The sequence below is a fragment of the Neodiprion lecontei genome, chromosome 2 (assembly GCF_021901455.1).
Source record: "Neodiprion lecontei isolate iyNeoLeco1 chromosome 2, iyNeoLeco1.1, whole genome shotgun sequence".
NCBI lineage: Eukaryota > Metazoa > Arthropoda > Insecta > Hymenoptera > Diprionidae > Neodiprion > Neodiprion lecontei.
The window spans coordinates 36369277-36395383 of NC_060261.1; the positions used below are offsets into that span (position 1 = coordinate 36369277).

Below are 26107 nucleotides of genomic sequence, written 5' to 3' on the forward strand. Positions count from 1 at the left end.
CGTCGATACGGCGAAGCGAAGTAACGTGTTCGTCGATTAAATTTTCACTGAAAACACAGAATTGACAATTACGTCGACGTTGCTCGAATTCCGTTTACGGTGAAGAAATTTGGAGATCGCATTTACGGCGACGCGGACGGTCGATGAACAGCATTTTATCCGCTCTCGGCGAGGCCGCACTGCCGAGATAAATAAATCCCTCCGCGTTTTACACGGGCTAGTATGAATTTTCCTCGCGGTTTTATAATCGATAAGAACCTACGGAGGGGGATACGCGTCGAGACCCGAAGCGAACAGCTGATTGCTGACAATGAGTCAGAAACACGGACTTAACACTGTCGGAAAGATCGAAGCGAATAACGGACCGCGAGGCGAGCGACATCTGTCCAAAAGGTTTCGGGTCTAACTTCAGGCTGTTTGTCGTTCGACGAGACACGAGTGCCAACGAGTTCGGAAAGTAAACAAAAGCGGAAATGGAAGGAAGAACGTCGACGTTGGCAGAGCCGTGAGGTAAAGTAGGAAGAAGACAAATATATTCCCGCCACATCGCCTGCGTCGCGTGCGAAAGTGACTGCCGAATTTTTTTACTTCAATTTTTTCTTCCTCTCACTCCGTTTTGTTATTTTCGTTTGTACCTATGTTCAGCCCGAGACGACCGGCGGCTGTACTCCTGATCCTGGGTATCGGAGCGGTGCTGTTGATACATTATATCCATTACGCGAAAGTCGAGATGACTGCGAAGCAGCTCGTCGGTCTAGACTTTGAAGTATTCGGGAGAGTTCAGGGTAAGAGGATTCGTTCTTTAACCGTGAAATAACCGTCGCTTTACGGTCGCGTGATTCACGTTCGTACGCAGCTGCAACGTTTTTTCTTTTACAGGTGTCTTCTTCCGAAAGGTAAGCAACCGCAGTGTGCAGTGTGCGTTTTGATTAATACACGTATTGTGGTACGTACGAAGAGACAACTCGTGCGTTACACGACTGGTTCAGAAAGTTCAAGAAGTTTTTGGCCAATTCGACGCCGCGGTTAGAAAAAAACCTGTCAACTTTTATCCCCGTTGAATCTTCTGACCTTCATCGACGGCTCGTTCGGTGTCTCGTTCATTGCCGATTTGGTAGGCAGACGTAACTTTAAAAACTCAACTCGGCTCCCTATCGTCGATAGAGCAGGTTATACGAGCTGGCAAACGCGTGCGTAGTTCACGTTCGAACTGTTCGAGGCACTGACATCACGGGATACAAAAAAAGTGCGGCGTTATAGCGGCATCTAGCGTACGGGGAAAATATCGGTAAGGAAGACCGCCGACTTACCGTTAGCCATTTACGATTTGCACTTTCGTCGCTCGATCGACGAGCACTCCGTGAAATTGTTACGTTTTCCCGTTAGCCGAAACTATTCAGAACTGAATCACTCCTGCGTCATTCGGTCCTGTACCGTTATCGATTAGCCTGGTGAATAGATGATGAAAGAGACATTGACGATAATAGTACGTTGTCAGAATCATCCGGATCATTTCGGCTCTATTGAATCTAAGAAGTTATAATGTGTCTGGTATTGCATTATACGCATAAGTTACCAGCTAGCTGTAATAAAGGTGTTTGTCGCGAAGTAACTGACGGTATCGTGTTGTACCGTAGAGACTTTAAAAGGAACTGAATACGTTGAGGAGGAGCAATTTGTTTACTTTTTATTTTAGAAATTAAAGATGAAACAACAAGAAAGAAAAAAGACATCGACGCAGTTTCTCTTTCGTATGATGCGATACACGTATATCTCAGCTGAACTTTCGTTGGAGACTTTTGTACCTACAGATCAGCAAAAAAGACGCAGACAGAGATTAAGGGGGTACCCTAGCGGATCTCGAAGTTGTCTTATACATCTCCAAATATCTAAGTATGTACGCAATTCTGAAGAAAAATACTTCAATGCATTTTCATTTCACACGGAAATAAATAAATGGCAAGCATTCTACGAAATCGAAATAGTAAATTCGATAATTTATACCATTTCCTTATTTCTGCGCCAAATTAAAATGTGTTGGAGTATTTTTGTTCCGATTTGCGTATAGAACAAGACTGTTAAGCCAATTTTCGCGTTTGAGATACGTGAATTTCTATATTTGGAGATATATACGTCAACGTCGAAATTGACCAGGGCACCACGATAAGATTGAAATATTTTGAGAAGCGTTGAATTGACGATTCATCAGGCAAACATTGTAACTACTTTCTAGTACACTCAAGAAAAGGGTAGGCAATTGGGTCTCAAGGGATGGTGCAGAAATACGGACCGAGGGACCGTCGTCGGTTACGTGGAAGGAGATAAGGGAAAAGTAGAAGACATGTAAGTTGTTTTCTTCAATGCATAAAATTACAATTACTTAACCGTACAATCAATCACATTTTCCTGCCATTTCTATTCCTCTTTCACATATTATATAGTATGCATCGAAAGAATTCGCTGCAGTTCAATGATGTGCAAAATACTTACCCGTGTAAGGAATATAAGCGGTAAAGCGTGCGCACGATGTCGATAAAAAATTTTAAGGAGAAATCTGTTCGCAGGAAACGGTGGCTGCAGTACACAGGGAGTCCACAGTCACAGATCGAAAAAGCTGAATTCCGCAGCGAGAAAGAAATCACGGAAACTAAATTCAGCGACTTCAAAATTAAGAAATGAGTCACATACAGCCAACCGCATGCATTATACCTACATCTAGTTGCTGAAATTATTTAACGCCATCTGAAATGCGTGAATCAGTCTAAAACGACATTCGCAAAATCACATGTAGCTTTTTGTCACTGTGTGTAAATAAATTATAAGATTTACAATGATTGTCTCGAAACTGATGCTCCCCATTCTTCATGGTAAATAAGTAATAATGTACATAACGCAGAAGAGAGAATATTCGTCACAGGAAAGTGTGTATCACTTTCATTTGATAAACCGCTGTACTCTAAATTTTTGTAAAATCATTTTCCTTGGTCTACACTTAATATTATATGCGCACGATTTTTCGTACAGACGCTTTCGAGGTGTGCAAATATATGTACAGCTGATTTCGCACGGATGTATAAAAGTCATTCTTCGCGCGTATTTATCGAGCAGGAAAACGCACGTCAATTAGTGACAGTGCGACGGTGAAAAGTGAGCGGTCATCAGGGAGTGCCAATTGATGCACGGCTGCAGTTTGCACGTGAAAGAAACTAAAATATTTTTGAAGCGTATTTCGAGTTAGCTTGCATAATTTTCGTCAGCAGTATAGAGTTCCTCTTCGATCCAAAATTAACACCGCAATCGAAGTAAGTTTCTTTGACTCATATTGTAACGTATCCGGTAAATTTAAATTTTAGTCGCCAGTAAATTCGGGTCTAATGGCCACTCACAGAAACTTTCTTCCTCAATCGAGAAAATCTATCGATGTATCCACGTTATTGACGTAGCAGTGTTTTTTATGCTAGAAATCACATCCTCAACGATGTTTTTCGTCGATGTTTCATGTGAAACGAAAAATCGTAGTCACAAATCATTGGAGATTCCTTTACGAATGTACCAACTTCTTTCATCAGCTTACAAGATCGAACTCTCGAAGAAAAGTCTCTGCATTCAATGAATATTATACCGTGCAGCAATAAATTTAAGGAAATTATACATTCCACGATCGGTACATTGAATTTGGTAGCAAATTTATTTATTTTATTCATATACGGGTTTCCCCTTAAATGAAAACATTTTTTTCTTCGCCGTAGTCAATCTCACCGACCGAGTAAAGCGTCTCTTATTTTTATTGCAAAAACATCAATATATCCTGCAGTTACAGCACAAACATTCAAATAATAATAATTTGCTTCACCTGACAATAGCCCGAAAGGATGTACGTACAATTCCTGCGACGAGTGGTACGCAATTCAGTTACACAATTCGTACCGCATCATCCGACGTTATTGTTACGTGAAACAAACAATCGTTATTTGAATATTTCTGCCAGATGATCGTCGAAATAAGTGTTGACACTCCGCGACGCTGTGCAGGCATGATTTGTGCACGTTTAAGAGCACGTAATGTGCAATTGACTGTGTCAAATGGTACACCTCATAGTGTATAAGTGTAAAAGATCGCAGCGTTACGTACAGAGAGTGCGGCTAATCGTAAGGTTCCACCTCCGAGGAGGTAGGAGGTAAAGCGTAGATTGTGGAACGTCGTGTAGAGTAAAGAGAGATCAGTGACGTTTGCCACTGCGCGACAGGCGCGCGTTCAGCACGGTTCGAAACACGTCATCGTCACAGTACTGAACTGATTCTGAACTGCCGAAAAGCTGGGTTACGTTGCGTAGCGCGCAAACGGGGAAAGTGTTTGATCGCCGGCGTGCGTTTCGTCGATTTGGAAAGAATTGTTTACGTAATATCGGTGAATAATATTGTGGAAAATTGAATATTCCAATGATTAAAAAACCGCGAGAATTTAGCCCGGCATTTTACTGCGGATTAATTTTTTTCAAATCGCTAAAATTCGAAATGAGAAACGCGAACGGTGATCGGTAAAATTTGCGTTAGAAACTTCGTTATTCGCGAGCGTAATCACATGTACGTATACGGCTTCGAAGAGACATGCCGTGTGGGTCGTGTGAAAATTTGGATTGAAAATAATCCGGTGATACTTTGTGATTAATGATCGAATAAAAATGCCGACTGGCGTCAAATGCTTCAAGAAGTTTTTCAAGTACACCTGGCATCCACAACAGGTACGGGATATATCTTAATCGCAATATTTGTTCGATTAAAATTCATAAACTCTTATCCACATCTCAAGAACAGCGATGAATTTATTATAGTTATCAGTTGCACGAGAGTATTGCATTAATTATTAGAAACCTATGCTTGCAAAATATGTTCGATTCATTACGACGTACGATTTTCATTCTCATCTCTTCTTTCGTAAACTCTGTGCTACTGTTGTAAGTTAAAAGTACGGCTTTAGTGCCGCCACTGACGCATCGGAACACGGAAAGGCCCAAGGTGAACATTCCTTGCGAACATTTATCTCGCGGTTTTTAATGTCCTGCAAGGCGAGGCAGGTTTCGAGGTAGAGAGAAGGAAAAATGTTATATTCGCGTTCGTTATACAACTGTATGCGTTTACTAAACAATAACCGTTTAATTATGCAGCGTGATTCGTTCTTTCCATGCGAGTACTTTTCAAATTCACAGTGTTATCTTTTTTCTGTACACAATCACTACGTCGTCGACAAATTCCAATCGAATCGTCTTCACCGATTCCCTACTCGTCACGTAACCAAAGTTATGTCGATTAATGTTTAACCCCGCAGCACCGTTACTTGTCAACTGTTTTGCGAGTTGCAAAATTTAATCACCGTTAAGCTGCTAATACAAATATTTCTACGTAAGTACTTCGATCGTTACCATTCGCGCGGAAAGTCCCGGGTTCGTTGAATTTGACCACTGTCATCCGTTGATTGAAGCAATTATTCATAATAGTATGCAGGCAGCTTAATTACATTGTATGCATTTATTTTCTGTGGCATCTTCTAACACAGGTTCAACGTTTTTCCTCGAACAGCGTATCCGGTTCTTATTTTCCCTTACTTCGTAGTTCGAGTTACAGATATTTTTTCCCTTCTGTTTTTCTTTATCCAACAAATCTTTTCAGTTCTATCACATCCTCTTCCCTACAAAGTTCTCGCAAGTTCGTCAGTGAAGTCAGGACGGTAAAAAACAGAAATTATACGATTACAGTCTAGTCACAGATACGGGTCTTATTATCGAATCAACGCCTGAGAAATGCAACAAAGATAGAGTTTCGTTACAACAGATGCTAAACTTTATCGCAATAAGTCAGTCAGTTGCGGTAGAGCCGGATGTGCGGTATTCGTGCTTCGGGAAACGATAAAAAAAAAACATGTTATTTCAGTTATCTGGTTGTAAAAATGTTTCTAACATCGATAGACGAGTACTAACCACAGTTATTGACAAAGTGACGGCGAAGTTGTTGGTGCATTGCATGTATAGCCTTGAAAACTGCAGGTATTTGAGCTGTCAATAATTGTAAAAATGCAGATAACTCGCAGTAGTTACTATTAGAAATGGAATGTGTCTGCACAATAATAAGCGCACGTTTCAAAGTCCTTCACGTTTTGTTATTTATTTGTTTTGTTATTTATTTATTTTTCACACCAATTGAAAAAACACTCCACCAACATTCAAAATACTTTCAATCGGAATTCTTAGCAAGCAGTTGAGTTTCTAGCATAACGATGCGACGAATACACGTCGACTTCACAGTGTATGATAGATTCGCCAAGTGCATGGACACTCGATATTCGTAAAATTTTCGCCTGCCTCTGTCAATACTTTTTTGGGTAGAAGGATTACCATTGGAGAACGGCTTCGCAAATTCGCCAAAAAGTAAGATAAATTATTTCACCGAGATGTTTTAGAGAAGATGATTGAAATCCGAAACAGCGTATAAGAAAAAAAAAAAAGTTACTCATTCGCGATTAAGATGCTTTCGAATCAAGACCGAGTAATATTAATAAAATTATCATTTATTACCTATCCTGACAAAACTTTTTCAATCCGTTCTTCTTTCGCGCTCGAACTTGAACTTGGGAAAAAAATCTCCGAGTGTTATTCAAATTTTGGTCTCTTTTGTCGAAAAAAATTTTTACGTTATGATCGCTGTTAATTCTGCATACGTTGTTTGTGAACACTACGTATTCATAAATAGTAGCCCCGTCCAATGTCCAAATTTTACAAATTATTTGCCCATTTTACGATTAAATAGGCAGCAATGAATTTTAAGAGTAGGTTTGTAGTAAAAAAGTATGACGCTGTCTCGATATAGTGAGAGTGGCGGAGAGAGTGTCAGAGAATAACCGATAACTATAAACATATATAACCCATAAACAGTAAAAAGTGAAAGTTCACGTTTGATTTTGCCTCTCACATACCGTATACCCGGGCATAGACTGAAATTGCCGGAAGGCTGACGTACGGCTAGACTGATGGTACTGTTACACACACAATTCTCGCACGGGAGTTGCGTGCTGCGTACATTAAAATTCACCATTCCTTTGCACCTTTGTGTTAGGATGAACAATTTTGTATTTTTATTTGTTAATTTTTTTTTTTTTTATAATTGTTACACCATCACAGTGCATGATCTGCGCCTAATTGCGATTTGGAAAGTGAGTAACGTTCAGTGTTTGAGTGCGCATGATTCAGCCAATTTTTCAAAAAATTTTGTTTTCGCGTTATTAATTATGTTTAAGAGTTAAATTTATCCGGCCGTGTCGCGCTCTAGATCCGTCTATCGACGATGCTTGTTACTTGCAATTGTCTGATGCAAAATTACGACTCGATCGTTATTGAATAGAATCGAACTGTACACTGAATGAACACACCGCAGCGATTCATGGATTAGGGTTTTTTTAAAATGTTTATGCAATAGCTTCGTTATAAAAAGTTATCAGCTGTTACGCGTTCTCTTAAGGTAAGTATAGCAAGTATCGCGGCCGTAGCTGAAATTGGACTTCGTTATAACACGAACAAGTCCATGTCCCAGGGTCTGAAGTTCTCGGGTATATAAATCAATAAGTCAATAAGTCTCCGGAAATTGCGAGGAAAATATCCGGGTTTAAAATACCGAGATAAAAAAAAAAAAAAAAAAACCGAAGACAAAAAACAAAAGATCACAACTCCTTTCGTACAACCGGTTTTCGCAAGATCAGTATAAACTATGTCTCATTACTGATTTTCACCTCTCTTCGAAATGTCGAAAAGTGTCGGATATCGAGTTCTTAAAAGTATGGAATTTAATCGCAAAAGTGATTACAATCCAAAATGACCATCGTTTTTCTGAAAAAATTCTCCCGTCGAATTTGTATTTGCAAATTATGTCCATTGACGAAATTGACATTTTGCAGACATGTGCCCTCTGGTACAGCTTCTCGTATGCAACTCAAGTCGGGCGAACTTATACGAGTTGAAATCTAGGTCATTTACGGTTGGACAAACGACCTCTGTATTTACCATTAAATATCACATTGATCATTGTGACAGTCGTGAAAAAAGAAATTTTATTTCTATTTTTTTTAAATCACAGAGCTGCACAAGAACTTGAAATTGAAAAATGGAATTAAGGAGAAGAAAAAATGCTGTCACATGAATGATGTATACTAATTAAAGCGGTAGCAGAGGTATACATGCTCGTTTCAATATTAATTTAAATGACGCGTGCATGATGATCGATTGGATTGTAATGACCGCGACTGCCCCCGACTTTCTTTTACGAGGCAATTGCGATCATCTCACGTTTATTGATATTTGAAAGTTGTTTGGGCTGAAACTTTAATGCGGATGAAGCATATTTGACGATATTTAAGCCCCATTAATTATACCACTTGAGAGGAGATATACTGGACACAGTCTACTTAATTTTTTGCACATCTACGAGTCGAAATAAAAATCTCCTAAGGCGTGTAGCAAAAATCACTTTCTACCAGTGCCGTCAATGAACCAAACAATTGTTCCGACATTTCTGCATCAGTTTTGCCACTTATCGATGAGGAGTAAAAACACCGATGTATATATTGCTGAGTTGTTTATTTATTCATCATTTCTCCTCCCGTATTTTCTAGTGAGTCAATTTTTTTTTTTTTTTTTTTTCAATTTAAAACGAGTCAATGCTGATGCTCTTATTTCAATATTTGCACGGTGACAATTATTTTTCCTCAGAAGATTTAATTCTGCGAATTTCGTCGTGTTGTTCAGGAAGTGCGTATAGTTTAAAAACAATGTCACCGTATCAATTAAACTTGTTTACGCACAAATCGCGAAAATATCAGTGCAGATGGCGCGCTGTCGCGATTTGACACTGACAATATGATATGACAGCTCTTTTCCGCAACTTTTCGCGGCTCGTTGGCGATTGAAAAATCTGTAAGAAAATCCCAGCGAAGTAGATACTCAGAAATTTTATCCGCCTGCCACGACTTATGACGCGACGTCCATGTAATTATGAGAATTTTTAAACCTGTCGCAAAATTCTCACAGCCAGCCAAATGAGCTTCACTAAATTACGCAAGGTACAAAATATTTTGCAAAAAAATGTGTATCAAGTGGAAATTTACCAGACCATTGTATGCGAATCGTAGTTTTTAGTTTTGTTTTCGTATTTATAGAAGAAAAAGTAATCTTCTTCAGTCTTATCAATATACTCTATTGCTGGACTCAAGTGAAATGTAAAATGTGACATGATCTGTGTTGAAATTACGTATTCTGATTCAGTCGCTGACTTTTCTCATCTAGTACTCGTATATAACGCCTCATTAATACGTACGGCTCGCATACGATTCTCAATCGTATCTTCCACCACAGGTTATCGTCTATTTATAGTCACACACAGTTGTTATGTTCATTCATACCGCAACTTCCCCATACATAAAGTTGCGCGTCTTGTGGTTGTACAATAATATTTTTCAGTTTCACCATCTCGTGTGCTTGTACACAACAAAACTCCGTGGAGTTTCCCACCTAATCTAATACGTAATTAGCAGAAAAACAACAAAACCACCAGCAAACGTACACGAGTCGAACATTCGCTGTTTCGAGTCTCTTCGAATTTCACCAAAATGGTATTCTTTCAATTATTGCCGCAAATTATAATATCATACATTGAAGCTTATCGGGCAAGAAATATGTAACACCTTGTTACACGCGGAACGGAATATTCGTCGAGCGTAACGTTAAATTGTCGTGCAAATCGCAATACATTAATGGGCATTAAACGCTGAAGTCCACAATTGATTGATAAGGATGCCCGCTGGGCGATTGGACCGTTCCCCTATAAGTTTGTACACACATGTTCGTACGCGGACTAAACCGAGAGGTGGTCGCATGTGGAGATAAGTGGAATCAGGGGTCAAACCTGATAACCGCCGGGTGACGATACGATTCTAAATCCCGTCACAGCGACGGATTCACTCGTAATCAGTCTACCGTTGATCGCGCGTCCGAACGGATCGGCCAAAGACAAAGGGGGGAAATTAAAAAACCATGACGTCTTGTGATTCGGTCAACCGAACCGTAAAATATTGTTTACACAATTAAGAGATACTCGTGTTGAAAAAAGAAAAAAAAAACGCCCAAAGAGCTTGGACGTGCATTGATAAACGCGTTTTATGTAGAAATAAAGCGTCGTTGGATTATATCTGCAGGAATGAGTTTCCCCCAGGAAAATAATCTCGGATTATACAGCGAGATGGAAAATAGCCTCGATCATTATTTGTTCCGAATCTATTCTTGTTGAGCGATTTTCAGTGTTTTATCACAAGCGTCGACGATTTTTTTTTTTATCATCGCAATGACCGATCATGGCAACACTTTCGTTAACTGTCACGGATATCATCTCAACAACGTGAGTCTAGGCTGTATATATATATATATATATATATATACACACACATGTATATACAGTTTTGTAAAACAACTACAGCTATTAGGGTACGAAATATCCGTATATATCGCATTTCGAGAGATCCGTATAGACGAAATTTTTGGCGAAATTCCGGTTCAAGTAAAATAAAGTAAAAAAACTAAGCAACCCTACAACCATTTGACCGTCTTGACCTTCTCCTCTGTTCCCGATCCCGACTATATTCCCCACGACTAGATGGTCGTCGTTCCGTCCCCCAGCTCGATGTGGGACTATCCCTTTCCCTGCCCGTACCTGGACCGAGTTTGTGCTGGAAACATGAGACCGGTATTCAGCGCTGGACCGGATCCAGATCAAGACTTTTTCCCAAGCAAGACGCGATCCTCCCGAACGTCGAATATAGTAAATTCATCCCACGTGATTTGGTAGATTAATCTAATCGTTTAAATTTTTTTCTTTTTTCTGTGTTTTATAACTTAAAGTAGACAAGGGATAAGCTAGCAGTCTATACTATAACGAATGTCTGATTGGAATTTGTGCTTTGTTCGAATCAGCTGTGAAATTAATTGGATTATTTTATATATATTATTATATATATTTTATTTTATATTATTTTTAATGTACAAAGACGGTTGCATTGTAGTAGAAGACTAGAGTCGCATTTTTTCCAACACACGAATGAGGAAATGGTATTAAACATAGATAACGAAGCGTGGACGCATGCATTTCTCAATGTCTCTAAATTTTCGTAAACGTAACGTTATACTTGTGTGTGTATGAGAGAGAGCAAATGTTGCGAGAGTTTATCTGAACCAATTAAACTGTTTCAATATATTGGTTAATTATTATTCATTTAGAATACCCAAAGTTAGATCGAGACGTCGAGTTATAATAAAATCGAAATCAGAGATCGCGATAAATTTAAGCTGCGGGATGTACAATAACGACAATCTGTATGATCTTTGTTCGTATGTTGACCTTATATGAGTGAAAGAAATATGTGATACCTGAACTATGATCATTGAATGTAATTGCACCGTCTAGATCAAATTATACCGTATTTTACAGTACGCGGATTTTATTTCGAACGATTAAACAAATTAAGCTAATCAAAGTATTTTCTATACTCATACATTTCAATCCAAAACTACTGTCACAGAATTCGACGAAATGGAATGAAATTGCAATGATAACGGTTTGTGCGATTCTTTTCAGATGGAGAACACGAACTTCGACGCTCCGAAATCGGCCGCCGAAAAGACCGGGGACACGGAAATGAACGAAGTGAAGGTTTCCGTGCCAACGGCGAGCGTCGCGACGTCGACGCCGACGACGTCGTCGCCGGCTCCGGCGCCCGAGGGAATTCCATGCGGGAAAGGAGGGTGCAAGACGTCCAGGAGCCGAGGCGAGCCTCGGCCCGAAAGCCCCTGGCATCATCTCAAGACGATATTCCTCGTGTCGGTTATTATCGCCTTGGTTATCTGGGTTATCGTCTACACGTTACTGACTCAGTACCAGATCTTATGAATAAAATTTATATACACGAATATATACGGCCTAAAGATGATTGGCTTGAAAAATGATGATCGTCAGCTCGTAACGTCGGAATAAAATCTACACGCGTAAATCCGTCGTGTAGTTTGCTCATCGCTGTGCGGTGAAATTGTCCATTGGAAATTATGACTAGGATCTTTGAAGAGCTTTTATCGACTGCACTCTCTCAGTCAATCTCATTGATTAGTTGAATAATTTTTTTTTTACACACGTCCAAGTGCTTCCTCTCAATTTTCGTTGATAAGAAAATCAAATTTGTCAAGATTAAAGTCATTATGTGCGATTATCTCAAGCTGGACATATTATTAGTATTATTGGTGTTATTGGAAGACACGATTTCGTCTTATTTAATTTTGCATGAGTCGAAATTTCAGGGTTTAAGGATATGATTTTAAAAAAATTCTATTACTGAGGAATCGCCTTTTTAAATTCCGTGAGGTATATTTTGTACATATTTATGTTTTTTATAAATTTTCTTTATTCAAACTATTATTGCAATCAGAATTTCCACCTTAAAATGGACGCCTCAATTTGTTTACACGCGTGATCTGATACATCGTTCTTTGAACGTTTTGCTACAAAAGAAGTATTAATATATTGATATAATACAATACAAATGAAACATGAAAATCAGTCAAACTTGTCAGCAACGTCCGATGCGTATAATAAATCAGTCGCAATAACCATGAGCGAAATTGTTTCATAAAAGATTTATGGTTGCCCGTAAATATAGTATCTATTGTACAACAATAAGCATGGAGTTAAAATGAATTTTATTTTCTCTAAAATGGACCGTTGGATTTTCCAAGTTGTAACTAGATACGATGAGACCATCGATCCATGCAACAGTGGCGAAGCCCACGTTTTTCTGAATTATCAAATTTACGCTTAAATCGGTATTCGATAATATTTACTGTTTGACAAAACGACCCGTATACGATTTTAATAAATTTTAAAGCTTGAAGTGACCACCGAATCGAGTGAAACGATGTTCGGGTCTAATTTGAAGAAAACCACCCAATTTCAATGATCAGAGATAATTTTGTAAGGCAATTTTCAAAATGAATAAAAAGTCTGCAACAATTACGGGTTATACATATACATCAATTATAGAGTGTAAATAGTTTTACATCGCCTGTATACATGTCAGAAATTAATACACACATACACATTTATGTACATATATATGCATGAATTTAATCAGTGAATAAATAATTTATATACTTTTCATAGAATTGTAAATACCTAGCGCGTTTCATCATTTGTAATGTAAATGATTATTATGGATTTAAGTAACATCTGTAAATATGCCTAACAATAAGTATAATTAGTGATATTTCTCAGAGAAAATAAGTAGTGTACATAATACGCCTTGTACATAATATGCCTACGTAGAATAAACCGATCGAGAACGATCTAATTACCATGGAAAGTACAGATCGTCGATTGTTTTTATCAACGAGCGAAATCTGAAACTGTCAATCGAGTCAATTGAAGCGTCGCTGAGTCGCCGGCGAGTGAATTGATCACGTTTTGGTCGAGTTGTCTGACATTATAATTGGCCGATACGAGTTTTCAAACCGAATCCACGGTCTCGTCGGCGGTAAAACGTCCATAGAAAATTTACGCAGCTAAAGTACAGTGCATGTCGAGAAAAACAAAGGTCAGTCAACGTAGACGCGATTTAGATATTTTAAAACTGTCAATTTTTGCGTATGTACGTATAAAAATGGTAGAATAATATACGAATATAGTGAGAGAGTCGTTCATGTTTGTCAGAATAATTTCAAGCAGTATTAAAGAGTATTATTATATACGAGAAGAACCAGCAAAAAGTCCAAATGACGTTTCGCTTCCGCATATGCGGCCGATCGAAATGTTGAAGCGAAATCTCGTCGCATCGTGAAATAGCTACGATTCTGTGAGAAGGAAAAGATAATAGGTAAGATTCGCCAAGGAATGCTGTGCAATCGTTGCAGCCTCTTGCGACGATTAATCGATTATTCACCGCTGATTATCCCGTTGAAAATTTCGCTTTCCACTGGCGACGAGACGGCAGTTTAACCTTTAATGGAAAAACTGCATTCGGTTATCTTACTCACGATCACGTGTGAATCTTGACTGAAAATTGCATCTACGTGTAAGCTGTTGATATAATTTAGTCGTTTTTCGTTTGAACAGTAGAATTTTCATTAGCTCGTCTGTGAAGAAAATTATTTGGAAGTTATTTAACGGGGGATTTTGGTGAAATTTTGATAAAGACGATGTTTTCGTTTTTGAAACGACTAAAAGAGATGTCGCAAAGAATTTCGAAAACGAAAAACTCGCTATTACAAAAAGCTCTGTATTTTTGATACACGCATCAGCTCACACAAGAATATTGCAATGCGATGTTAATTGTTAGAAAATCCATTGTACCGATAATGTCGGGGGAAATCAATTAACTGAGAAAATGGATCACTGCATTGTTTATTCGTACAAAGTTCAAGATCGGACAACCTTACCACAAGATATCATAATTATAACCCATGTGTAATTTCCCATATCGAAATATTGTATTGCAATAGCTGAATACCGAAGTAACAGCATTTACAAATGTACGATTATAATGCCAGAGCAGAGATGTGACAGAAATGCCAACTGCGTATAACTACATTGGCAAATTAAAGATGAAAAATAAAACCAACAGGATAAGCACACGAATAGTTCGGCCATTTCGCGTCTCTCCGATGATCTTTCGACGACGGTATGAGATTGAAAAAAAGTGCTATAAAGACGCAAATGGCACTTACTGCAAACAACAGTCGTTAATAAAAATTGGTGCGAAAGGGTTAACGACATCCCTCTTATCTTATCGACCAACCGAGTTACAAATCGTCTTATTGTACACGGCGATTGTACGTTACGATGCATCCTCTTTCAACAACAATGTGCCGTAGATGAGACCAAAGTACATTACACCACCGATTAACCGATTGCGAATTTAATTTCTCCCCGCAAGGATCGGATTCTGTGCGACACACAACGACGAGTGCATCGCGTTGTACCGTTAATTCGCCATACGTATGCAGTCCGCATTCTTTAGCCAACGATTCGCGACGAGGTTCGAGAATTTGGATCACCGGTTTCCGTGGTGTTTTCCATCCTGTTTCGAAAATACCGACGGTTAGTATCAGCGATCAAGGAGCGCAATGCTCTCGGGCAACAAGTCTGTGGGAATCGTTACGCGGTCATCGGCTATGTAATAGACGTTCCGAACGCACTGGGGAATTAAAAATACCGCCTTCACTCTGTGACCCTGACGAATAATTCATGACGAGATGATGTAATGGTCAATAGATAGTAAAATTTGCTATGGGTTTGGTACGTAAAAACAATGTTGCTCTGTCTCTTACGTTAACTTACTTTCGCGAGATCAACTTTCAATGGCGACAATGTTTTTCATCCAGTAGTCGCGATTAACTACTCGCTTCGAATATTACATCACATCGAGACATTAACATTAAACAAAAGTATACGTACAGTAATCAGCAAACGCAGGTGATAATGTGCTCGAATTATGGTGAACGGTAACGAGTCCTATCAATCTACGAATTTGCAAGTATAATTCTAGCTATATACATATATCTGCATAGACTGGAATAGTCGTTACGAAAGACCTGTTGTCCTCGATAAACCGAGTTAAGCAACAGATCGGGACTTGAAACGCGTTGCGGCGTCTGCGCCGCGTTGAAATTCTCGATGTTAAACAAACTGAAAGATTACGTATCGCATGATTGGACGATTTTTGAAATTCCCCAGACGTTTCGAGCAAAGAGGAGCTGCTACTAGATAAATATTTTTCGAAAACTCAACGGCCATTCTTATTCTTACCAAATATTATACTCATTCAAAGTCCAAGAGTTTTACTTGGACTAGCTATCTCGACATTCGGCCCGGTGAAGATATGCTTAATATTAGTGCACACACGGTACATAATTTCTCGAAAACAATTCCACTCTTCTTATGGCAGTCCTGACAAGTCGACTGCGTGCAGAATTGCAACTCTACACTTCGGTATCGACGGTTTAATCGCGACACTTGTGTTCACTCGAAACCCAAGAACCAACGAATGCCTTGCTCGACTTGTCGAACGCCTGTAGCTGACGTTACATCTATCGTAACGAGGACAATAAAATTGGCGAGTGGTATTAGATCGGCTCTGAAGAATCAGCAAACGCGTTGCTTCACCGAAATACTTGATCGAATGATCGATTGGTGCTTCGTTTCGTCTGTCCGTAGCACAGTGAGATTCCATTGAAGCGACACTCGGTATCCCAACTCCGGTCTGCATGCCCCGACCAAAGGAGATATCGAGAACGAGCGCGGTTCCCGATAGTCGGCAGACACGACGCGAACTGCTCGTGAAACGGTTGGAGTTTGATAAACCGCGGAGAAAATCTTTCCTGTATCGCAGGCCTGAAGTACTGGACGTCAAAACAGAATTATCAAACGTCGAACTGACGCAAGAGGTAAGTCCCAAATCCTACTCCCAGTTGCGATCGCGGTTTTCCTTGGCCTTGGTCTTGTGGTTTAAGTAAATCTTCCTAATGTAAGCGTCTAAGATAAGAGTGAAACGTTAGACATTGTATACACGTATGTTTCGATTACTTTAATTTTTTTTTCTTCGCATTTTTACATTCAATTTGGTAGCAAAATACCAGACGTTGAGATCGACGTTTCACTTCGTACATAGGATTCGGTAGTTTTCGCGTTACTGTAAAAGATATCGAGAAACCGGTCTCGTGAATATCCGTTACAAAATATTTTTCTCAGCGATAATTGATTGATGTGTTGCTAAAACGTTTAAAAGCGAGTTTTAATAACGAGGTCGTTAACCTTTATGTATAATCATCATTGAATACAAGAATGATTAGAAACTTCTAAGTTTACTGAAAAATATTGAAACCGTAAGTTTTTAATTTGGGAATGTTTGAAGTGTCGTAAGCACAAAATAAAAAAAATTTTTAAAAATGCTGTATACAGTAACTGGGACATCTAGCTGTATTATCTCGTACATTTTACTGATTCCGAGAATACCAAAGCGGTCGGTAAGTTCATTTTCGTGTATATCGCACTCGTCGTAGATAAAGCTGACGAAATAACGTCGTTTCGGTGCCAGACGAATTCAATTTCGTACAATCAAAACAGCAAGTTTCATTGGATGCAATTCGACAATATGTACAAAATCGTATCATGTTACTTAAAGTTTCTCCAAGAACCTCTTTCTCTTCCATCACAATAACTTCAGCGTAGAAACTTTATTACATATAATATGCAAGCTTTGACGAGCTAATCATACAATGTTACGCCTGATTGTTCGAGTAACAACACCACTACCGCAAAACCTTTTTCACAGTACGAAAAAAAAATAAATAAAAAAAATAAATAAAAAAAATATATCGAAGCATCGTAAATTGGTTTTCTTTTCCTCTCTCAAACCTTTGGCGATCTGTAAACACCTCCGTGTAAAATTACATGCACCGTGTTAACGAAGGGTTAAGAACTGAATGAAGTGGGATGTTTTAGGGGGCGGTCGAGGCCCTGCCGCAAGCTCTGCAGAACCCGAAGCGGAAGCTGGTGCTGATCGAACCGCGAGGAGGGCTCGCGGAACACGGACAAAGGACAGCCCTCTTCCAAGACGAGATAATCACGGTCAAGTCGACGACGCCGAGCCCGGACCTTCGAAGAGAGCTGGTTCGACGCTGCTGCAGGAAGAAGTCGAGCAAGCGACAACCGGCTCGACGAAACGAAGGGAGAGCAGCGTCGAAAAACGAGGCGTCAGCGTACAAATGCATCCGATTTCTAGCTCCGAGCACCTGGCCGCCGATGGGATGGATGCATCGGTAATAACCGCGAGACCGGATCTTTCCAATCTCTCTCTCTTTCTTTAGCTGCACACACGCGAGATGATTTCTAGGAATCGTTTTCATCCGACGGCCGATCAATCCTTTCTCAGCGACATTGAATTGGAATTAATGCGATTTTATTCACGGTTGTACTTTCACCAACTACTTCCGATGTTTATGCATAGCCTCGAGAGATTTAGCTTTTTAATTTACCGGTGCAAAAAACGTCAACCGGATTTGCAACCTTGAGACGAGACTCTACCAAGTACCAAATACTACCAAGGCTATTCGTAATTCCCATTTCACCGGTTCAGAGCATATGACTTATGACGGTTTCGATGCAGAACTTGTCGGAGTTGTTTTGAAACCAATAGATTCTATCATTTTTGAAATCACAATTTCTTGCACTGTGAGTGAAAATTTTGCATCCAGCGAAATTGATAACGTGACGCTCGGCAAATGGTTCCCAATTGGGTAACGTTGTTGGTCTAACTCGGTCCATGACGTTCGCTTCGCTGTTGGTTACGATGAAAAGCTGCAGCGTTACAGCTTCATCCTGCCTACTTTCTATTATTATATCTACCACGTGGGTTGAATGTCCAATATATATGACGCACTGTCACTATCGTTGACTTTAATTAACGGGGTTTCAATTGCGGTATGGTTGGTGAAACGGTATAAGGCAGGTATAGTTACATACCAGCGCGGCAGCGGAACAATTTTGTTAGCCCTGTACTTTGCGCCAGCCCACGTAAATGGTTAAACAAAACGTTTGCTTCCTGCATGCTGATGGGAAAAAAGAGTTACAGAATTCCTCCCGTGAAATACTGACTGGAACACCATTATATCTGTGAATTATATTGTCGAATCTATTTTACAGTCATCCTCATCGGTGGAGACACAGAGACGATCCAGACAACTCTTGGTCGGCTGGGACACCTTTCGTTCCAGAACAATGCTCCTCCTGATAGTGTTACTCGTCGTCTGGGCTATCGTATACTTCCCGCTGATTCTGACGTGATTTCACAACTGCAAAGTCAAAACGGAAGATACTTTTTATGCGAGCATCCCCACGCCATGATAATAACTGCTCAGCGTCGATTGATACGGAGTGAAAAGTTCGATGACAAAAATGATTACTTGCCTTTCTTCGTCGTCTTCAGCTCGGATCTAGTCACCCGATTTGCGCAATAAAAAAAGGAAACGAAGTATAAATATTGAAAGAATAACAGTGACCGAAGATACCTTGAGGCGATTATAAGCTTGATTCATTGCTTTCGAGTGCTTTGAGTTACGAATAATCAAACACGAAGTAAAAATATAATACCAAATATATTTTAAAAAGAATTGTGCGTGGATTGAAGACTAATTACTCACAATGGCGTTGGGATTTTTACCTTTATTTTTTCATACATCCAACCGAGGAGTTGTTCACTTTACCGACTGAGGATACAACGTGTTGATCCATGTGTTTATCCGCATGATTTACCACGATTTCACGCAACTTGGAATTACTTGAAACTTCGATTGATATGAAATTACCACGTGACTTCACATCGTTTCACAATTTACACGACTCGTTATAAATTTCTACAATCTTCTAGAACTGAGAACTGAACTTTCGTAAGAACTTGCAAGTGAACGCGAAAAGAAAATTCATCATCGGATGCGCACGTGACTCAAAGAGTGATTGAACTCTCGTATCAAAGAACGAGTGATAGATTAAGATAGATTATAGTAACTGTGTAATGAATGACGACAGACAAGATCGCGTTACGTCATAACTAAGCCATGAAATTAACGTACACCAATCTCCTTGATTCTATAAAGACGGTTTGATTTGGATAAAATATAATAATCGTACATTTCACTCAGATATCTAGCATCTCTTTCTTCGCGAAATAAAGGAAAGTCAGGTTGTAATCCATAAATACGGAGAAGCAACGAATTCGAATGACGTGTTATAATTGCTGTGTTTCACTCAGGCACGCAAAGATACCGATTAACGTATGTATTATTAGGCTAAAGTGAATCGTAAAGTTAACACGCGGTTATAATCCGGGACAATATGTTATTAGCTTATCAATATTTGTTGCAAAACACTGAGTCAACGTCAAAGTTGCAAAAAAAATTATTCCATGACAAAAATCCAGACCCTCAATTACCGAATCGTAAACACGGTTGTTAAGAGGTAGGGATTTCCCAAATGTATTATACGCATTTGAATGCGTATACATTAATAATTCTTACTTAACAATATGTATATATTTTCGCAGCCACCTGTATCAACAAGCCAAAAAAAATGATATTGAAGTTAGTAACGTTATCGTAACGGGTCAACCGTAATTTCACGATTTTGAAATTCTCTGAAATTCAATAAGCCGTTATAAAACAAAACACACTCATATTTCGAAATCTTAGTTCCTTAAAAATCTTTGCAAAAGTAAGAACTTATCGATTTTTGTCCTCAATGTTTCGTTACGATAACGTTACTAACTTCAACCTCGTCGAAAAAAATATTCAGGCCAAACTTTACGGATAATTTTCGAAGCTCAACTTCGGTCCCGCGATTTGTGTACTTGTGCCACGAATGGTAGCGCGATAATTTCTTCGAATTCGAGAATGTCAGAGTTGACCTTTAGCATCAAACGAGAAAAGTGTTACAAGGATAATAATAGTCGCATGCACCTTAATTTATACCAATGTAAATAGAATTGTAAGTTTTTCAAAATAAATGCCAATTATTAAAACATAACATTACGCAAGTATCGAACTCTAAATTTAATTCTTAATACAATTCCCAGGACCAAAAACACTTTGGCAAGGATTTTTCTCATCTTTCAAAACAAGATCCTTTTTCATCCAAGAAGGATAAACTTTGGCGAACTTTGACGCTTTCGATTCGCAATGTCAGTACCGCTTCTTCTGGACTCGTCGGAAGCCAATCACAATCGTTGGCAACGCTGAGAAGCCAATCACTACCGTGACTTATCCCCTTATACCGTGTACAGGATAAGTTCGAACAAACGTCAGTAATATTTCACGCTAATAAGTCGATTACTCTATCAACCAATGATAAACTGAGGACAAGAGAAAGCGTATTTGCCCCTGGCTATAAGATCGTCGTCAAACATACTTTAGTGTGCCCCGAGTCGCACGCGCAGAGCCATTGCTCTCGGTAGATACTTTTCTCGACTACTTATCCGTGCGGTAGGACAGTCGTTGATATAATCTAAGGTAAACCAGGAACGTGAGTCAAAACTACAGTTAAGTTCAGCGCAAACATGGAAGTCAGGCCCGCTTTGTTTGCGCTACTGGCGATCGGTCTTCTCGTAGGTAAGTGAATCGTCAAATTGTCAAGAGACTAAAATCAGATCGTCGATTGATTTGATCAAAATTTAATCGCACGCTTCAATTTTCAAACATTTTTACGGTTAATTATCATGGCAATTTTTTGTTTCCATTGCGTTGTTATTGAATTTGCTGCCAAGAGTATAAGTGACAGTTGAAACAGCAAGCCTGTTTCAGACGATGCTCCCAGGTTTGCACAAAGTCTCCGGATTTGAAATTGGAATTCTTGAATGTCACAAGAACGTTACTTGGCGTCCTTCGTTTATTTAAAGAGTATTCGAGGCTACACGGTACTCCTTCAAGGAAATTTATAATGCATTTGCCAAATACATATTAGCCGTAGAATAAGTTGGGTACTCGAAATGCCCTTCTACAACCGATTTCTCCGTACGGGCAAAATTAATAACAAAACCGCTGATCAATTTCAATTTACCAGCTTACCGAGAATTGTGATGTTTTTTTTTTTTTTTTTTGAGAACAATCCATCCTTATAATGATGCGGTACGCCTGGCAATGGGTATTTTGTCACTTCTATAAATAGTCAGAGGTTGGGATTTCTCACCGACTATAATACCGTATATGACATCGGTTCTGTTGTTCGGAATAACAACCAGATGAATTGAAGTAACAACATAAGTGCAGTCAAATTTCATGCACACCCATCACGTAGATCGTGAGAAAGTTTTATCAATGATTCGAATCTCTGCTATAAGCTTCAATCATTTCACGCCATCTCCAAGAGCCTTGGTATATCCGTGACCGTGATATTTTTTGCAAATATACTTCGTTGCACAATGCCGATGGTAAGAAAAAATACGATACACACACTTTGAAGGTACGAAATTTGAGGCGAACCTGTAATTCATGGTTTCATAAAACAAACGAAGGAAAATCTCTCTATATAAATTTTCGTAACTAGAATCATTTTTATCCAACCAACAATATTTCAAAGATACATTATTTACATTCAGTAAACAACGGTTTATTCTTTCACTTGGCGGGCGATCTGAATTGAATGGAAGAAATCATATTTGACCAATCTACTCTCAAGTCTGATTACAGTATCACGGATTGTGTCATACTTTGCGCCTGGCCAATTATTATAATTGCAATAGTGGCGATGATCACTCTACTTAGATAAGCCAACTTGACCTTTCAACCATGATGTCCCATTTCTCTGATCGCTGAGCTTATTATTGCGACCTTTGGTATTATCTTACAGATTATTGTATTCACCGAATTCGTTTACAACAATCACGTAGTCAATTACTGAGAAGCAGGATGCCTCTATTAAGACAACGAAACACAACGTACGAAACGATGCAAGCCCAAACCAAAGTCTTGCACGATTCGCCGCTACAACGAGGAACAAAAAATAATTGCATAAAAAGAGTCTGAAATGCACCGTTCAAATCAAATCAGTAACAGCATGATTGTTGAAATACTGACTTTCCAAAGAAATTATACCATCTCGTTTCAAGATTAATGCTTGACATGTTAATATGTTCAAAAACTTTGCACCGTTTGACGTAAGCGTTAACGTTTCTGAGAAATATTTATGTGTCTCGTAATTCTCATAACAAGAGCTTCTGTGATCATTACTTCACAACACATATAGCACGCGTTTATTCTACAGAAAAGTCATTAGCGCTACGTAACATTATATGTATAATGTAAACACGAATAACAACTATCAACAATTACATAAGTTTCACAATAAACCGTATCAACTTGTTATCATCTAAACAAAATATCCCCAGTGTTGATTTTCTTTACTGTAAGAAGGTAACTTATACCATAGTAATTGTTCAGATTCGGCCTAACTTAGGGTGTTCACAAAAAATTTCGGAAATGGCAGTACAAACAAAATGGATTAAAATCAGTTTAAGAAATCGATCTAACAGACGAACGCAACTAACAAGTCGTGATTTTCTTGGTAGAATTTCCTAAACGATTGAACTGTACGTTTCAGGGGATGTCGACGCTGGTTGGAAGTTTTGGAAGTCCAGTAAGAAGGATGAAGTCACGACCACGACTACGACAACAACCACTACCGTGGCTCCGGCAATCCCTAGTCAACGCACTCCGACTAATCCGAAGACTGCCGTATTAGGTGCAGCAGATCCAGGACTCGCAATTGGCGTTGGTAGTACTGGAACGAATATCAGGAACAATGCACGACCGAACAGACCAAATCCGGGAACTGAGGTCGGCCTCGATATACCAGCGCCAAAACCAAATAAACCAGGAATCGGAGGTCAAGGAGGACAAGGCTACAGAGACTGGGCAGTAGGATTGACAGGAGCTGGTGAACCCGGACAGCCTGGGTCAAAACTGCCGAATCAAGGACCAGCACAGCAGCCAACTCCGAGTAAGAAGAACAAGTATAATGCGAATCCTCAAACCTTCTTCATTTACTTTTATAGCGTTTCATCGTCAGTGAATTGAATGGATGAAGATGTTGGACCAGTGCACGAGCTAACTGTTCGTAGCAAGGTCGCTGAACAATTGCTTTGATGAATCTTTTAGAAAGTTTGCTAAACATCGCATGGATGTATCGATTGCAGACTCCGGAAGTAGACCTGGAACTCCAACGGGCCAGCCCGTTGGTGGTCAATCACAAACAGGACAGCAGCAACCCGGAAGTCGTCCAGGCACGCCAACCGGAACTGGTCCTGCCATTCAGCCGGGACAATCCAGTAGTACTCTGAAACCGGCAATATCCACTACCCGCGGGCCTCAGGGAGGCTCCGCCGACGGAAAGCCGCAAGTTTCCACATTGAACATTGGCAGCTTGAACCCCGGTAGCAGACCAGGTTCACCAACATCTAATACCGGGTCCAATCCTCAAAGCAGACCCGGCTCACCTACGTCCACATCCGGAGGCAGCACACCTACAGGTGGTAAAACTTGGGCGGATATTGCAGCGACAAATAGCAGACCCGGTTCCCCGACACCTTCTAGATCTGGCTCTCCGACACCCTCTTCAAGAGCCGGTTCACCGCAAAGTGGACAAAACTCATACCCTGGACAAGGGGGTAGCACTACACCAGGTGCGAATTCAGAAACGTGGTTTTTTGCTCGATTTACACTACATTGAACCCTGACACGAACTTCACGTATTTTCCAACTATGTTTCAGGCCAATCTCGACCATCTCAAGTCCCGGTACAGCCTTACGGCCAACCAGGACATCAGGGTGCTCAGCAGCCGGGACGAACCGGACCTTCAACCGGTGGAGCAATTGCTGCCGGAGCCGTAGGTGGTGCTGTGGCCGCTACAACTTTCTCGAGCAATCCAACGTACAGCAAAGGAAACACAGTGACTGACGAAGATCTGATCAAGTTAGCCGAATCCTTGTTCATTAAGGACGTGAACAATGCCAACAGATACATCACACTGAATCTTCAGAAACGGACGACCGGCAGCAGTGCCGCCGACGAGGCACCTCAACCGTAAATAAAATTTTTAATATCCTTCCGTAAATAAAATACGAACTGCAATCACTACTTTGGCAGATCTGGTTGTCAGCTCAGGGGTTCTGTTTATCAATCATATCAATGGCCTGAACGTGGTTCATTTAGGTTGCTGAGCGTCAGATCCGAGGCTCTACAAATCCCTACGATCCAAAAGGTTCTCGCTCTCTACAACAATTACGAACACGATATCCGTACGAATGAATACGTGAGCCCAGCAGAACGAGCGGAAGAGAGTCTATTGGTGGACACATTTTTGAGTACAAACGTAATGTCGGCTGCGATGCGTTTTCTAGCAGACAAGGGATTCATTCGCAAGGACTACTACGAGTACAAAGATACCTTGCGAAGATTGTGGTTTAATCTTTACTCTCGTGGAGAGGGTAAGATTGGAAGCTCCGGCTTCGAACATGTCTTCTTATCAGAATCGAAACTAGGTACCGAAGTTATCGGGTTACACAACTGGATTTACTACAACGCTGAAGAAGTTGCTAACCGTGCTAACTACTTGGGCTACATAAAGAAGGTGGACCTTGGAGACGTAAGTTTTCATTGGTTTAATTCACTCATCGTCTTCGTCGGGCGAATCTTTCAGACTTGTTCAAGCCGCACATGAGAGAAGTTATTAAATTTCATACGTCCATTTCAGAAAGCTTCGATACTGAAGATTCACACGAAACTAAATGGCGTGGACAAACCAGTCACGTCCATCTTCGTCGGGACTTCACCGGAGTTGGAAATGGCTCTCTACACGGTTTGCTTCTTCGTCAGGCCAGACACTACATGTCCAGTTTCACTGGGAGGCACGCCATTTAACATCGTTACGCACAAGTTCAAATACAGGGGCAAAGAAATGATCGGATCTGCCCACCCTGATATTTAAAAATCTACGTTAATATTTAAGTCGAATCTATTAACTCTTCATTGGTCCAACAACTTTGTACTAATCTATAGTAATAACTCAAGCAAGAATTTCAACTTTAAATGACCTCATCATAAAATCCGCTACACAGTAAGAAAGCAAAGAAATTTATCTATTAAGGATGGTTCGTAGCTTTTTCCGAATCATGAACACGTAAGAAGTTTTAATCAAACATGCGCTTATTTCATTTTTAAAATTTTGTCTTTTGTCACGAACATTCCGCACGTGACACTTTTATTTTTAAAACAAACAATTACGAAGGTTATGATGACTTTTAAATAATGGATGTGACACCTCAAATGACGTTTCGAAAGTAATCCGCAAACCTTCTTCTTCGTTCTCTCGTAATTGTACTTTTAAGGAATCTGTTATGCAATTAAACGAACCTGTGACGAAAAGTTATTCCTTCTTTATTCTGACAGTGTACCGTTAGCCAAACTCACTGACCGGCGCTTTTTGTATCGAC

The 26107-nt window shown here is 39.8% G+C and overlaps 4 protein-coding genes across 8 annotated transcripts; all 4 read left to right on the forward strand.

The window, feature by feature from the left end:
• The first annotated feature begins 37 nt into the window (after positions 1-37).
• On the forward strand, positions 38-2834 carry LOC107222448 (acylphosphatase-1). Of its 2 annotated transcripts, none has more exons than XM_015661824.2 (5): positions 38-510; positions 646-785; positions 880-896; positions 2234-2343; positions 2565-2834. In XM_015661824.2, exons 2-5 carry the CDS (start codon positions 731-733, stop codon positions 2677-2679), a joined length of 297 nt encoding a protein of 98 aa, XP_015517310.2. In that variant the 5' UTR covers positions 38-510; positions 646-730; the 3' UTR covers positions 2680-2834. The 2 variants fall into 2 exon arrangements, with proteins under 2 accessions (XP_015517310.2, XP_046588802.1); XM_046732846.1 differs by lacking the exon at positions 38-510 and adding an exon at positions 549-567.
• A 1370-nt stretch (positions 2835-4204) lies between these two features.
• Positions 4205-13766, forward strand: LOC107222454. 2 transcript variants are annotated; one of them, XM_046732844.1, is made up of 2 exons: positions 4205-4741; positions 11667-13766. In XM_046732844.1, exons 1-2 carry the CDS (start codon positions 4682-4684, stop codon positions 11976-11978), a joined length of 372 nt encoding a protein of 123 aa, XP_046588800.1. In that variant the 5' UTR covers positions 4205-4681; the 3' UTR covers positions 11979-13766. The 2 variants fall into 2 exon arrangements, with proteins under 2 accessions (XP_046588800.1, XP_046588801.1); XM_046732845.1 differs by lacking the exon at positions 4205-4741 and adding an exon at positions 9968-10433.
• Positions 13767-15538: 1772 nt separating this feature from the next.
• LOC107222438 lies at positions 15539-19322 on the forward strand. Of its 3 annotated transcripts, XM_046732843.1 has the most exons (4): positions 15539-15574; positions 16287-16516; positions 17561-17890; positions 18774-19322. In XM_046732843.1, the coding sequence occupies exons 2-4, from the start codon at positions 16337-16339 to the stop codon at positions 18912-18914; spliced, it is 651 nt and encodes a 216-aa protein (XP_046588799.1). In that variant the 5' UTR covers positions 15539-15574; positions 16287-16336; the 3' UTR covers positions 18915-19322. The 3 variants fall into 3 exon arrangements, with proteins under 3 accessions (XP_046588799.1, XP_046588798.1, XP_015517298.2); XM_046732842.1 differs by lacking the exon at positions 15539-15574 and having other exon boundaries at positions 16069-16516; XM_015661812.2 differs by lacking the exon at positions 15539-15574 and having other exon boundaries at positions 16069-16516; positions 17574-17890.
• Positions 19323-21019: 1697 nt separating this feature from the next.
• On the forward strand, positions 21020-26039 carry LOC107222446 (endoribonuclease CG2145). Its single transcript, XM_015661820.2, has 6 exons — positions 21020-21229; positions 23217-23615; positions 23812-24297; positions 24386-24698; positions 24828-25260; positions 25369-26039. The coding sequence occupies exons 1-6, from the start codon at positions 21178-21180 to the stop codon at positions 25600-25602; spliced, it is 1917 nt and encodes a 638-aa protein (XP_015517306.2). The 5' UTR covers positions 21020-21177; the 3' UTR covers positions 25603-26039.
• Positions 26040-26107: the final 68 nt, after the last annotated feature.

What these genes read in the sequence shown, in the direction of transcription:
- LOC107222448 (XM_015661824.2), top strand. Translation starts at nt 731, where the DNA reads ATGACTGCGAAGCAGCTCGTCGGTCTAGACTTTGAAGTATTCGGGAGA. An exon ending in AAGGGAAAAGTAGAAGACAT is followed by an intron (nt 2,344 to 2,564) that starts GTAAGTTGTTTT and finishes ATCTGTTCGCAG; the next exon opens with GAAACGGTGGCTGCAGTACA.
- LOC107222454 (XM_046732844.1), top strand. Translation starts at nt 4,682, where the DNA reads ATGCCGACTGGCGTCAAATGCTTCAAGAAGTTTTTCAAGTACACCTGG. An exon ending in ACACCTGGCATCCACAACAG is followed by an intron (nt 4,742 to 11,666) that starts GTACGGGATATA and finishes GATTCTTTTCAG; the next exon opens with ATGGAGAACACGAACTTCGA.
- LOC107222438 (XM_046732843.1), top strand. Translation starts at nt 16,337, where the DNA reads ATGCCCCGACCAAAGGAGATATCGAGAACGAGCGCGGTTCCCGATAGT. An exon ending in ACGTCGAACTGACGCAAGAG is followed by an intron (nt 16,517 to 17,560) that starts GTAAGTCCCAAA and finishes AACTGAATGAAG; the next exon opens with TGGGATGTTTTAGGGGGCGG. An exon ending in CCGATGGGATGGATGCATCG is followed by an intron (nt 17,891 to 18,773) that starts GTAATAACCGCG and finishes TCTATTTTACAG; the next exon opens with TCATCCTCATCGGTGGAGAC.
- LOC107222446 (XM_015661820.2), top strand. Translation starts at nt 21,178, where the DNA reads ATGGAAGTCAGGCCCGCTTTGTTTGCGCTACTGGCGATCGGTCTTCTC. An exon ending in GCCGACGAGGCACCTCAACC is followed by an intron (nt 24,699 to 24,827) that starts GTAAATAAAATT and finishes TGGTTCATTTAG; the next exon opens with GTTGCTGAGCGTCAGATCCG. An exon ending in AGAAGGTGGACCTTGGAGAC is followed by an intron (nt 25,261 to 25,368) that starts GTAAGTTTTCAT and finishes CGTCCATTTCAG; the next exon opens with AAAGCTTCGATACTGAAGAT.